At 37.3% G+C, this 14,181-nt stretch overlaps 1 protein-coding gene across 4 annotated transcripts in view; it reads right to left on the reverse strand.

Moving 5' to 3' along the window:
* Positions 1-14,181, reverse strand: part of EPHA6 (EPH receptor A6) — an 877,027-nt gene that overhangs the window by 153,550 nt on the left and 709,296 nt on the right. For all 4 annotated transcript variants that reach the window (XM_067739161.1, XM_067739159.1, XM_067739160.1 and 1 more), the window contains one exon: positions 10,498-10,559. In XM_067739161.1, coding sequence (XP_067595262.1) covers positions 10,498-10,559 — 62 coding nt within the window. The remainder of the gene's footprint in view (positions 1-10,497; positions 10,560-14,181) is intronic.

A 14,181-nucleotide genomic window follows, 5' to 3' on the forward strand; every position in this document is an offset into this window, starting at 1 on the left:
GACAATCAGGAAGAAATAGACAAATTCTTAGAAATGCACAACCTGCCAAGACGGAATCAGGAAGAAATAGAAAATATGAACAGACCAATCATAAGCACTGAAACTGAAACTGTGATTAAAAATCTTCCAACAAACAAAAGTCCAGGACCAGAGGGCTTCACAGGCGAATTCTATCAAACATTTAGAGAAGAGCTAACACCTATCCTTCTCAAACTCTTCCAAAATATAGCAGAGGGAGGAACATTCCCAAATTCCTTCTACGAGGCCACCATCACCTTGATACCAAAACCAGACAAGGATGTCACAAAGAAAGAAAACTACAGGCCAATATCACTGATGAATATAGATGCAAAAATCCTCAACAAAATACTAGCAAACAGAATCCAACAGCACATTAAAAGAATCATACACCATGATCAAGTGGGATTCACTCCAGGAATGCAAGGATTCTTCAATATACGCAAATCTATCAATGTGATAAACCATATTAACGAATTGAAGGAGAAAAACCATATGATCATCTCAATAGATGCAGAGAAAGCTTTCGACAAAATTCAGCATTAATTTATGATAAAAACCCTGCAGAAAGTAGGCATAGAGGGAACTTTCCTCAACATAATAAAGGCCATATATGACAAGCCCACAGCCAACATCATCCTCAATGGTGAAAAACTGAAAGCATTTCCACTAAGATCAGGAACAAGACAAGGTTGCCCACTCTCACCACTATTATTCAACATAGTTTTGGAAGTTTTAGCCACAGCAATCAGAGAAGAAAAGGAAATAAAAGGAATCCAAATCGGAAAAGAAGAAGTAAAGCTGTCACTGTTTGCAGATGACATGATACTATACATAGAGAATCCTAAAGATGCTACCAGAAAACTACTAGAGCTAATCATTGCATTTGGTAAAGTAGCAGATTACAACATTAATACACAGAAATCTCTGGCATTCCTATACACTAATGATGAAAAATCTGAAATTGAAATCAAGAAAACACTCCCATTTACCACTGCAACAAAAAGAATAAAATACCTAGGAATATACCTACCTAAGGAGACAAAAGACCTGTATGCAGAAAATTATAAGACACTGATTTAAGAAATTAAAGATGATACAAATAGATGGAGAGACATACCATGTTCTTGGATTGGAAGAATCAACATTGTGAAAATGACTCTACTACCCAAAGCAACCTGCAAATTCAATGCAATCCCTATCAAATTACCACTGACATTTTTCACAGAACTAGAACAAAAAATTTCGCAATTTGTATGGAAACACAAAAGACCCCGAATAGCCAAAGCAATCTTGAGAATGAAAAAAGGAGCTGGGGGAATCAGGTTCCCTGACTTCAGACTATACTACAAGCTACAGTAATCAAGACAGTAGGGTACTGGCACAAAAACAGAAAGATAGATCAATGGAACAGGATAGAAAGCTCAGAGATAAACCCATGCACACATGGACACCTTATCTTTGATAAAGGTCGCAGGAATGTACAGTGGAGAAAGCACAGCCTCTTCAATAAGTGGTGCTGGGAAAACTGGATAGATACATTTAAAAGTATGAGATTAGATCACTCCCTAACACTGTACACAAAAATAAGCTCAAAATGGATTAAAGACCTAAATGTAAGGCCAGAAACTATCAAACTCTTAGAGGAAAACATAGGCAGAACACTCTATGACATAAATCACAGCAAGATCCTTTCTGACCCACCTCCTAGAGTAATGGAAATAAAAACAAAAATAAACAAATGTGACCTAATGAAACTTCAAAGCTTTTGCACAGCAAAGGAAACCATAAACAAGACCAAAAGACAACCCTCAGAATGGGAGAAAATATTTGCAAATGAAGCAACTGACAAAGGATTAATTTTCAAAATTTACAAGCAGCTCATGCAGCTCAATAACAAAAAAACAAACAACCCAATCCCAAAATGGGCAGAAGACATAAATAGACATTTCTCCAAAGAAGATATACAGATTGCCAACAAACACATGAAAGAATGCTCAACATCATTAATCATTAGAGAAATGCAAATCAAAACTACAATGAGATATCATCTCACACCAGTCAGAATGGCCATCATCAAAAAATCTAGAAACAGTAAATGCTGGAGAGGGTGTGGAGAAAAGGGAACACTCTTGCACTGCTGGTGGGAATGTGAATTGGTTCAGCCACTATGGAGAACAGTATGGAGGTTCCTTAAAAAACTAAAAATAGAACTACCATATGATCCAGCAATCCCACTACTGGGCATATACCCTGAGAAAACCATAATTCAAAAAGAGTCATGTACCAAAATATCCATTGCAGCTCTATTTACAATAGCCCGGAGATGGAAACAACCTAAGTGCCCATCATCGGATGAATGGATAAAGAAGATGTGGCACATATATACAATGGAATATTACTCAGCCATAAAAAGAAACGAAATTGAGCTATTTGTAATGAGGTGGATAGACCTAGAGTCTGTCATACAGAGTGAAGTAAGTCAGAAAGACAAAGATAAATACCATATGCTAACACATATATATGGAATTTAAGAAGAAAAAAAATGTGTCATGAAGAATCTAGGGGTAAGACAGGAATAAAGACACAGACCTACTGGAGAACGGACTTGAGGATATGGGGAGGGGGAAGGGTGAGCTGTGACAGGGCAAGAGAGAGTCATGGACATATACACACAAACGTAAGGTAGATAGCTAGTGGGAAGCAGCCGCATGGCACAGGGATATCGTCTCGGTGCTTTGTGACCGTCTGGAGGGGTGGGATAGGGAGGGTGGGAGGGAGGGAGACGCAAGAGGGAAGAGATATGGGAACATATGTATAACTGATTCACTTTGTTAAAAAGCAGAAACTAACACACCATTGTAAAGCAATTATACCCCAATAAAGATGTTAAAAAAAAAAAATAAAGTATTCATGTAGAAACCTGAAAAAAAAAAAAAAACTCTTAGGGCTTCCCTGGTGGCGCAGTGGTTGAGAGTCCGCCTGCCGATGCAGGGGACACGGGTTCATGCCCCTGTCCGGGAGGATCCCACATGCTGCGGCAGAGTGGCTAGGCCCGTGAGCCATGGCCCTGAGCCTGCACATCTGGAGCCTGTGCTCCGCAACAGGAGAGGCCACAACAGTGAGAGGCCCGCGTACCGGAAAAAAAACCTCTTAGTGACATCTTCTGAAATATATTATAATAATAATAGATAACATTATGGAGACCTTAATATGTGCCAGACATTATCTAGAAGTTTTAGGTCTATTAGCTATTCACTACAATAAAGTCACAATGACTATAGGAAGTAGTTATTGCCTATTCTTGACCTTGTTTTGTGGATGCCAGGCATCCTTGAATATTCTCTTTTGCTTAAATGTTTTATCCAAACCCCCAGCAAATCCCATTGGCTCTATGTTCAAAATACATCACAGAATCTACCATATTCCATCAGCTCAACTGCAACTATCCTAATCTAAGCCACCATCATCTCCTTACCTGGATTATTGCAAAAGCCTCCTGATTTCCCTGCATCCATCTGTACCTCACTATAGCCTCTTCTCAATACAACAACCAGAGCAATCCTTTTAAAACATAACCAGATTATATTGTGCCTCTCCTCCAAACCCTACAATGGCTTTCTGTCTTACCCAGAGAAAATTCAAAGTCATTTCAGTGGCCTACAGATCCTATCTCAGTGGTTTTCCAACCTGGATGCATATTGGACTCAAATGAGGGAACTTTGAATAAATATTGATGCATGTGTCCCAGCCCAAGAAATTCTGCTTTAATTCATCTGGGGTGCAGTCTGGAACCTGGGATTGTTAAAAGCTCTCTAAATTGAACGATTATAATGTGCAGCCAAGGTTGAGGACCATTTGCCTCTAGGATTTGATCCCCTTTCTGCCTCCATCCACTCTCTGACTTCAGCTCCTACTGTCCTTCCCCATGCATACTCCATTCCAGCCATAATGATAGGGTGACTGCTATATTTTATCATCCCTACTGCAGAGTAAAAGGGTCATTATTAATAATTATGAAGAGATAATAGGCATGACTTAGCACTGACCTAGGAAAAACAAGTGTATAGTCATTGAGCATAAAGACTCACTTTGTTGTTCTACAGGTGTAAAATGCTCCCACCTCAGGGCCCTGGCACTTTCTGTTTTTACTCTCTGGATTCTTTTCCCCCTCGTACCCACTTGGTTTGTTCCCTCACCTGCTTCCCATCTTTACTCACATGCCACTTTTCAGTGAGACCTTCCCTGTCTACTCAACATCGAAACCCAATCTCACCTCCACTTCTACTTCTCCCGTTTTATTCTTCTCTACTATCTGATGTACCACGTATTTTGTTGAATTCTTTATTTCTCTTCCCACTAGATTTTTCATTTCTATTTTGATTGCTTCTGTATTCCAAGCTCCAGAATAGTGCCTGGCCTACTATAATTTGTCAACACATATTTGTGCAAAAAATAAATGAATGATGAACGATTTATCAGCCGTTTAACACTGGGCCAGTTACCTAATTTGCTTTGCATCAGTTTCCTCATTGGTAAAGAGGGGATAATAGTAACACCTACCTCACAATGTGGTTGTAGGCACTAGGTGCTTACCTAGTGCTTACCATACTTAAGGCATGGGATTGGAATAATGACTGACTCAGAGAGAGCACACATAAATGTTAGCTACATTAGTTAGTTAAAGATACTCATCTTTGTTTTTACTTTAGCTACTGACTCCTAGACCACACATGGAAATCGTCATCCCCGAAATTACCTCACTTCAGAAATCTTAAATGTCAATCTAAGGTGTTGGTAAACTGACTCTCTGAAGAAAAATAAAGCAAACAAGTTCTGATGTGTAGCATTTGCCAATTTCTGTGGTGTAAATACTCCCATCGTGGCCAATTTCAAGCGACTACCTATTTAACAACCAGCTCCCCAAATTTCTGACTATTTAATCATCATCTCTTACAAGCTGGTATGATCTGGCTCTAACAAACCACTGCCAATATCTTACTTTCTGGCCATGTTCTTTTCCTTAGCTCTCCCACCTTCATACACAGCTATACTTGCTCTTCTACCTAATAAAGACTTCCAGTCCATAACGGCCTCATGGCCTCTTTATTTCGGCCTCTTTATTGCCTCCTTTGTCTAACCTGGCTTCACTGGTTGCTTACTTGAACTACCATCCCAACTCCCCTGTAGTACTCTTGTTCTATTGTACCTGTTCTACAAACAATAGCCTCTTTTATCTCCAGCCTCACATTGCGGAGGGGAGGGGAGCGGTCAGTTGTTCCTCTAGGAAATCACAGAAGTATGCACACCACTGCCAAAACACTCACGTTCTCTAGCATCACCTGGAAGTCAGCAGAACTAGTTAATCATTTTGTTTTCTCTAGGACCAAAGATGGGGACTGGCAGGAGTGGAGGAAGAGTGCCTGTAACGAATACAAATCATTGGGCCAGCAGTCCAGAGGATCCTCTCCCTGGCTACTTACATTGCATATCATTAAAAGCCTTGGTAAAGATTTTTAGCTGGTTACCCTTGCAGGGGTCCTGAAAACTCTGTGTTCTTGGAGTAGAGCCTGATTCTGATGGTCCTGTTTTTTTTGTTGTTTTTTTTTCTCATCAGCAATTTATCTTTTTAACTTCAGCAATTACTCTAAGCATTCACCTTCAGTGAAGATTTGTCCTCAAACTCCCACATAAACTTTCTTCCTACTTTGCATAGAAATACAATAGCATGAGGTATCATTTTCTTAAATTTAATGCATGTTCCTCATAAATCCCTCTAGATCCACAACACACAGCTCCTTCAAGTCTTGGAAAATGTGGAGGCTTCTGCTACTCAAAGTTAATCCTTCACCAGGGTCCTTGATTTTGTACCTTCCCATCTCCTGAGATATTTTGCCTTACCAGTTTAACAGGATTTTCTTTGATTTCCTAGCCCTCAGTGTATAAATTGTCTAAATTATTTTCTATCTTAAAAAATGCCCTTGATTTTTCTTTTGGTCTACTAGCATCTGATTTATCTCTTGCCTTGCCATCTCACCCACTTTTCCCCTAAAAATTGGTCTCCACCTGCCAATTCTATTTATATTTTAGTCTCATTTTGCCCTCTACAGTCTGGCTTCTGCCTGGGCCCAACCCATTAAAACTGCTCTTGTTGAGATCTTGGAGGGCCACTTAAGAAAGTGTCAAATGCCATAGATGTCTAGTCTCTGCCTTAGTCATAGATATCATATAGATGTCATAGTCTCTGTCTTCCAGAATTTCTCTGCTGCATTTAATACAACTGCTTGTTTGCTCCTGCCTGAAACGCTCTATTCTCTTAGGTTTGGGATGCCATGGCCTCCTCTCCCTCCTTGCTTGTCTTTTCACCTCTCATGGATGGAGATGCCATCCGTGCCGCTTCCTTAGGTTGGTATGCCACAGAGTTCCAACCTTGTTCAACTCCTTTCCTTTGTCTAACATTTCTTCCTGGAAAATATCATGGTTTGGGTTTAATAACCACTTTTATTCTACTGACTCCCAAATCTTTAACTTTAGTCAAGATTTTCCTGTTGTGTTTCAGATATATCTTTCTAATTTTGTCTGGACACTTTCACCGCATGTTCCATAGGCATCTCAAAGGTAACAAGACCCAAATTAAACTCATCATCTTCTTCCAATGACCAGCCCATCCTTTTCCTCCTCTGTATCTTTATTTCAGTTGGTAGCACTACCTTCCACATATTCCTCTTGCTCTCTAACATCCTTTCCTGAGTGTGTTTTTGGCTATGGTTTCCTTACTCAATCTGATTCTGTTTGCTTTTTGTCTTTATTAATTTCTCCAATGTTTTTCTTGTTATTATTTCTGGATGACACTTTCTCACTTGCTTATGTGATTGTGCTTTATAAGTAATGTATGTATATCTTTTTCTCTTATGTCAAAGGTTTAGAGGGCTTCCCTGGTGGTGCAGTGGTTGGGAGTCCGCCTGCTGATGCAGGGGATACGGGTTCGTGCGCCGGTCAGGGAAGATCCCACATGCCGCGGAGCGGCTGGGCCCGTGAGCCACGGCCGCTGAGCCTGCGCGTCCGGAGCCTGTGCTCCCAACGGGAGAGGCCACAACAGTGAGAGGCCCACGTACCGCAAAAAAAAAAAGGTTTTGAGATGGGAGCAGGATGCTGAACACAATATACCCTCTTGAACTGAAACCAGTGGTGTTGTATTTTTGTATAACTGAGTTTTGTGATATAATAAACAAATCCACATTCAACAAATGTTATAAAACAAAGGAATAAATTGTTTGTGCTTGACACATGATATCTCGAATTTTTAAAGTAATTTATAACTATTTTTATTTGGATTGCTAGTTAATATTGTTATAAAAATGGAGGTCCAAAGATTTAGGGATAAGCAGTTGCCAGGTAAGTGCCGCCAAAAAAAGTGTTTATGAAATCCATATGTATAGATGGAGAGAGACTGTACAGGGATAATGGTCAAGACCGCATTCATTCACACTAGTGTATTTCCTTGGAAAAGTTAGGAAAACCTGCACATCAGTGAGGTCATATCTTCTGGGCAGTTAGGCTGATGCTCCGCTTGCTAAGTCAGGTTGCATTTTATTTTAAAACTTAAAACACATACATACTTATGTACCTACCCACTCCCTTTTCCCACACGTACGTGCACATATACACACACGTACACACTTACACACACACATACTTACTTAACCACGCCACACTCTCCCTGCTAATATATATCTGGAGGAATGTCCGCAAGGATCCAAACAATAGATTTATGAATTTGGTGCAATATCACAGCCAGCCAGCCACTGCTGCTGGCACTAGATTGTAATCTTGTACTTCGTTTGCTACCACTCTGTCATATAGAACAGTGAATTGAAGTGATTTTCAAGTGGTGTGGGAGACCAAGGGAAATCTTTTCCAGCTCCAGTAAGCACAGAACGCTATTAATGAGCCATGGATGGCTCCCCTACTGTGCCGTGCACTTAGCCACTTCGTCCTCTCTGTGCTAACAGAAGCTGCGATTATCAAATTCTGAAGCAGTAGTTTGAAAAATGACTTCGCTTTTCAGAATTTGTGGGATATATATACTTATATATTTTATTTCTGCTAGCCGTGGGGAGTTGAATATCTGCTATTGACCTAAAGTTTATAAAGCACTTTGAGCTTCTGGGATATAAGAGATATGATTACAAAGAAAGTAAGAATCCTATAGAAGAGTAAAAAGGGAGTATTGGCCCTATGTTTTTTTATCCCATTCATATGATTTTTATTTTAATAGAAATTCTATGTGAGGAGGGGACCCAAGACCCCATGGGAAGATGGTAGTGGACTTATAAGAAGTCATAAGTAATTTAATAAAAAGAATTCAAAGTGTATGAGAACATGGCTTTTGCATTCAGAGACTTGAGTTTCAATCCTCGCTCCACCCTTTACAATGTGTCAGCCATTATTCTATATGCTTTATAATAATCAACTCAATCCTTATAACAATTGTATGAGGTGGATACAGTTAATATTCCCACTTTATAGATGAATAAACAGAGGCACAGAGAAGTTAGTCACTTGCTCAAGTCACAAGGTCACACAGCCAGTAAGTGGCAGAGCCAAGACGAACTGAGATAATATATGTTAAGATTCTCATAGTATTAGTAGTGGTAGCCACCATTATTTGAACATTTATTCTTTCCCAGATTGTATTGTGTCTAACCTACGTGGTGCATAAGAGCTGAAAAATATTAGTTTTTAAATCTTAGATCATGAAACATACCACTTATAAACGTGTAGTAGGATGTTTTTAAGTAAATATTTTACTTATATTATCTTTTCTTTATAACATGTTTTAATTGATTGATGATTCAGCAGGATAAAAAGTATATCTGAAGCTAACATTTCTCTCCTAATTTGCTCGTGGCAGTCATTTGACCCATTTTTCAGCAGCAATTTAAATGAGTGTCTGTTACATTATTTGCCATTATATTCAGCTCTAGGATATAGTAGATTAAAAAATCCTATCTGAAGCGCCATTAGATAATAAGTCATTTTGATATGTATCTGATAAAAATTAGTTTCTGGATAAACATAATGGAAGGGCATAAGTATATATGCATTTCAAGTACTATAGGTGGTCCTAAAAAATTATCCTAAAGTAATTTAGCACATTTACAGGAGAAATGGATACAAGCTATAAAATAACATTCTGAGAATGGCTACAGAAAAGAACAAATAGTTCACGTCCCTAAACACCTATGAATTTCATTTTGCCTTAAAGAGCATACTCGGTTGAGGGTATGCATTCTGTGAAGAGTACTGCTCGATAATAACTCGACAATTTTGCTGAATTCAGCTTCTGGCATTGAATCTGGACATCAAGTCCGGTCACAGTATAAATATATTATCACTGCTAATATTGAGAGCAGTTGGAAGAAGAGGGCATGGGACCAAGAAAAATAAACGAAAATGAGATCAAGGGAGAGAGATAAGATGCACACAGAACTTGTCCAGATAACACTGAGCAAAAAATGAAGTGAAGAAAGAATGCTTGAGATTGTTTATTCCCATAAAAAATGAAGAAAAACATATAACACATTTCAAATAGCAAAAGTCCAGTCATTTTATAGGTAAGAAAATTGGCTATGTCTCTGTAGGTAAATGTATATTAAGGAATACAGTGACATGCACATATGTGACCTCTGCTGGGCATGCAAAATACTCTAGTGACTTTTCTAATATTTCTGTTTTTTCCAATATCAATGAATATTTTTGTAGCATACATTGGCTTTTTAAATGTTAAAAATATTATAAACACATTTTGAATTATAACTTCATGGTACCTTCTCAGCTGTGTTATTCTGTACCACTATATAAAACAAATGATTTTTGTATATACCATACTTTCAAGGATAAGTCACTTAAAAAGAGTGCTTTAAAAATTTTTGTTCTAAAACAAATCTCAGCCAGAGTTTCATTCTTTCTCTTTTTGTTTTCTAAATAGTCAGCCAACGAACTTAAGAAGGACAAAGCTGATAAAATCCATTTTCTGATATGAACTTGAGTCATTATTGGTAAATATACATCAATTTAAAGGGTTCAGCATTATAGATAATGCATAAAATATCCTACTAAATAGTTAAATGTGATAAAGCAAAATGAAACTCAGTTGCTTCACACAGGCTATGTGAAGCTACTGAATTTCATTTAATCTCTTTCTTTATAACATCATTTGAAAATATGTATATATTAATATGGCAAGTGAATTTATAGGAGAAATCAATTATATTCTCATGTGTATATATTCCCCCCATCCTCTTAGTAACACTCTAATGTATCACAGTATCAGAGAAACACACCCTAGAGAAAATCCTGCTATTCTTCATGGAAAAATCCATGAATAACATTATGCAAAAATTAATTTATGATAAATGTTTTAAATATAGAACTCAGAATAGCTTATTTAAATGCCATCAGAAAAGAACACCTCACCCGTAAAAAGGAGTCTAGGGATCCATTCTCCATATATTCCACCACAATCATTACTGGCCTGCCTGCAAAGAGAGCAAGAGAACACATAAGAATTACAGCAATTACAGAAGTATGTGCTGCAGTTAGAGATTTCCAGCTGTGGCAGCTAAATTATTTGTATTTTATTAATAGGAACTTCATTTTCCAACACGCTTCTATAAACACATTAAACATACACATTTCTCCGTTTCTTTATAGCTTTATTTCCTTTGAGTTCATAAAAAGAACATGAATTACAACATGAATTACTAAGTAATTAAGCACTTCCTTTTCTAAAGCCCTGCAATCACTTGTTCAGATTATGTTCTTTTTGTCCTGAGCTTTTCCTTAAAAGGCAATCAACAAGCTAAAGTCAGGGTTTAAGCAGTTACTATAGCTGCTTTGGCAGTTGTGGTACGTCTCCTCCAGTGATGCAGTTATTATGGCTGAATTACATTAGACCGGGCATTTCTGAAATATTCCTAAGGCAAAGCAGAAAGGAGAAATTCATGAATTCTCTTTAAGAAATTATAAACCATCAGTCATAGTCTACTTTTAAGGGCTTTTAAGTAGAAAAACGTCAGTAGATTGATGAATGCTACAAAGTTGGTGGGACCTGTAGTAGTTCTTGATCATCTCTTTATTGGACATAGATTAGATCAACAGAACAATGATGGTAGTACATGAAAAATAAGTAACTTCTGATTTCATAGTCTAGTGCAGAAGCTAAAATCAGAAACTGAACATCATTTATTTCTTTTTTATCATATCTATTTGCAATTGTTACAGTTCCCAATACACCTCTATTAGATAGAATATTTGACATAAGTAACTGATTTGTTTCAAAGAAAAGAATCTATTTGTTCTGCTCAATTGCCCGAGTTTAAAAGATAAAGTCTTTTTAGGGAGGGAAAATGATATTTACCTGAAATAAACATGTATGACATATTTACTTTTTACTTCTATATTTCTCGCTCCTCATTGGCATTTTTAGCAATTCAATCTGCACTGTGCACAGAGTTTTTCCTCATGAGCACAAAGAAGATCCGGAAAGAAATTATGTGTACCAGTGACGGAAATATTAGATCTCATATTGTAATTCATGTCCCTTTTATGAACCCAAAGCCTTGAGGGTTACAAAGGGTGACTGGAACAAATTAGTACAATGTCTGCAAATGCTAGATTTTACATTTGAATCTGTATTTTAAAGAAAGATGTGGTAAAGGTTAAATGTAGCAATAAAGTTCCCAATTTATCATGCATAGAATTAGAACCCAAAGAAGTTTTCCATTTTGGCAGATTTCTATAATGTTCCTAAAAGTCATTAATTTCACCCAAATACAGATAAAAAAAAAACTATAGCAGAAAATATTGAGGTCAAAGGAACTGTCAGCACTACTGTAGGCAGGGATCTAGAAGATCCGGGTTTTAAATCTGAAAGTTTGTCATGAAATCTTTTATTTGGCCATGGGTTTCAGAGAGGTTGCAGACAGGAGCTTGCTGCAAATGCTTGGTTAGCAAGGTAGGGAAAACTAAAAATTATGAGTCCACTATTCCAGTTTGAATGATAATGGATTATGGATGTTAAGGGGAAAATTTGGGTTATTACGATGACTGCCCAGGTTCTTTCATAATCACACCTTTTCAATCTATCTTGACCATTGATGTCAGAGAAACATATCTAGTTTTCTAAAAATATATTTTAAAATAAATAAAAATATATTAAAAAAAAACCCCTGACATTCCCTAGGAATACTATTATTATCCCTGTTACACAGATAGAGAAATTGAGGCATAGTAAATTAAACTACTTGCCCCAAATCAAATGGCTACTAAGTGGCTATCAAGCAGTCTGTCTCAGAGTTTAAGCTCTTAACCTTTATGCAAAAGGTGCCTCTCAGACATGATTTATAGATCAGAACTGTGCGGCCCATGCTGTTAGGCAATCCTCTCCAGTGATGGACCTCTTCTCTTCTAACTAACCTTATCATCTACTGCTTCATCAACTGTCAGTATCACCTATACTTACTCAATCCTGTCTCCTTCTGCCTTTCCTTTTGGTATTCCCCTGCCAGGATTATCTCGCAACTTGCTTCTTTCCCTAATCACACTCACATCTCCCTAGAATTTATACACTGCACCTCCTCCATGAAAGTCTCCCACAGCCATTTCCTATGGTTGCACTCCCATCACATCTACTGTCTGCATTATGAAATGTGTGCCTGGTTTTGTATTAGGCTGTTTTTTTCCCTCATCTTCCCACAGATGCTTTGTATCCCCATTCACTGGGTTTCTCAAGGTCATCTCCCATAGAGCTGAGCAGAGTAGGTGCTTCATAGAAACAAGTTGATTTTTCTCATCAGTTTCACAATTCCTAACAGAGTAACACTGAAGTACTTCAGCAAGATTCTAATCTATGTGAATACAAAGTACTTTGAAATTAGTGCTATCTGTACCTCTTTGGGAGATACTTTATACAATCTTAAAATTCATCAGTGACAAGTTTCATCTTCTCATTAAAGATAGTAAAGAGTCAAAGGAAGACTCCCCGGGTTTCTTGTAAATTAAAAGTTTCACACCTGAGCTCTGAGTCTTTTGTATTGTTCAGTAGCATCATTTGAAAGCAAGTGTTATTAAACTAAGGAGTTATTTTTTTTGGAATATCGCTGGTATCTAACCTGTAATTTGTTTCCTAGTGGTTTTCTACAGGGAAGTTAGATACACTGTGAAGATTACAAGCTTACAGTCCATGATTACATTTTATAATCAAGAAAGTAGATAGGTATGAGGGAAATTATGAAAGTTAGGGTGATATTCTTCAAATATGTGGTTAGGTGTGAGAAGTCCATTGGTAACAGTGCTTTTTCTGTGTTATTTTTAAATATGTAAAAATTATATATTATACTTTTGCTCTTAGAAAATACATTTGGATGTGATTCTCTTTTTTTTTATATTTTCAAAATATTTCAGCTTATTTCCATTTTTACAGTTTTAGCCAGTTACCCTAAGTGCCTCATGTCACAGGATTAGCCTAGTATTTGCATTGTACTGGAGTCAATGGACAAGCTCCAGGATTCTTAAATGTTTGTCAAGTCTCAAAATCCCCAGATCTTTCTTCGAAGCCTCATCAGTTGAAGAGATCTTCAGAAATACTTTTACAAGTCACACGAAAAGTGAAGTTCTTTGGTTTTCCTTCATGAATAGCCCAGATATTGTTATGGATATTTTAAACTGCATTAGAATCAAGATTCGATAAGAAATCACTTATATTCTGAATGCAATGAATCACAAAATGCCATATCATCTTTTTCTGTTATAGAGAACAATAATTTTCTTTAACTGAGACTTTTATAGACTATTAACAAATGAATCTTTTTCAAATTTGCAGCTTCTCAATACTTACGATGATTTTGATATAGGTATTGAGAAAACAGATAATGATAAGGCTATTCTTGTGTTGTTGTTAAAGGAAACAAAACAGAGGTATTCTTTAAATGTTCCAGGGAAATTCTGGGGAAAATATTTTGTGAGTGAAACAGTGCCCACCTTTTTCTGGCCTCAGAGAAGACTCTGAAGGGAGATTACAGATTCAACATTTTCACGTAAGTAATGAGTTTGTGCTGGATGTAGTGTTTTGTATCAGTTTGGCAATTTCTAATGTGTAGT

This window comes from Pseudorca crassidens, chromosome 5 (assembly GCF_039906515.1).
Source record: "Pseudorca crassidens isolate mPseCra1 chromosome 5, mPseCra1.hap1, whole genome shotgun sequence".
In the NCBI taxonomy this organism is placed as follows: Eukaryota; Metazoa; Chordata; class Mammalia; order Artiodactyla; family Delphinidae; genus Pseudorca; species Pseudorca crassidens.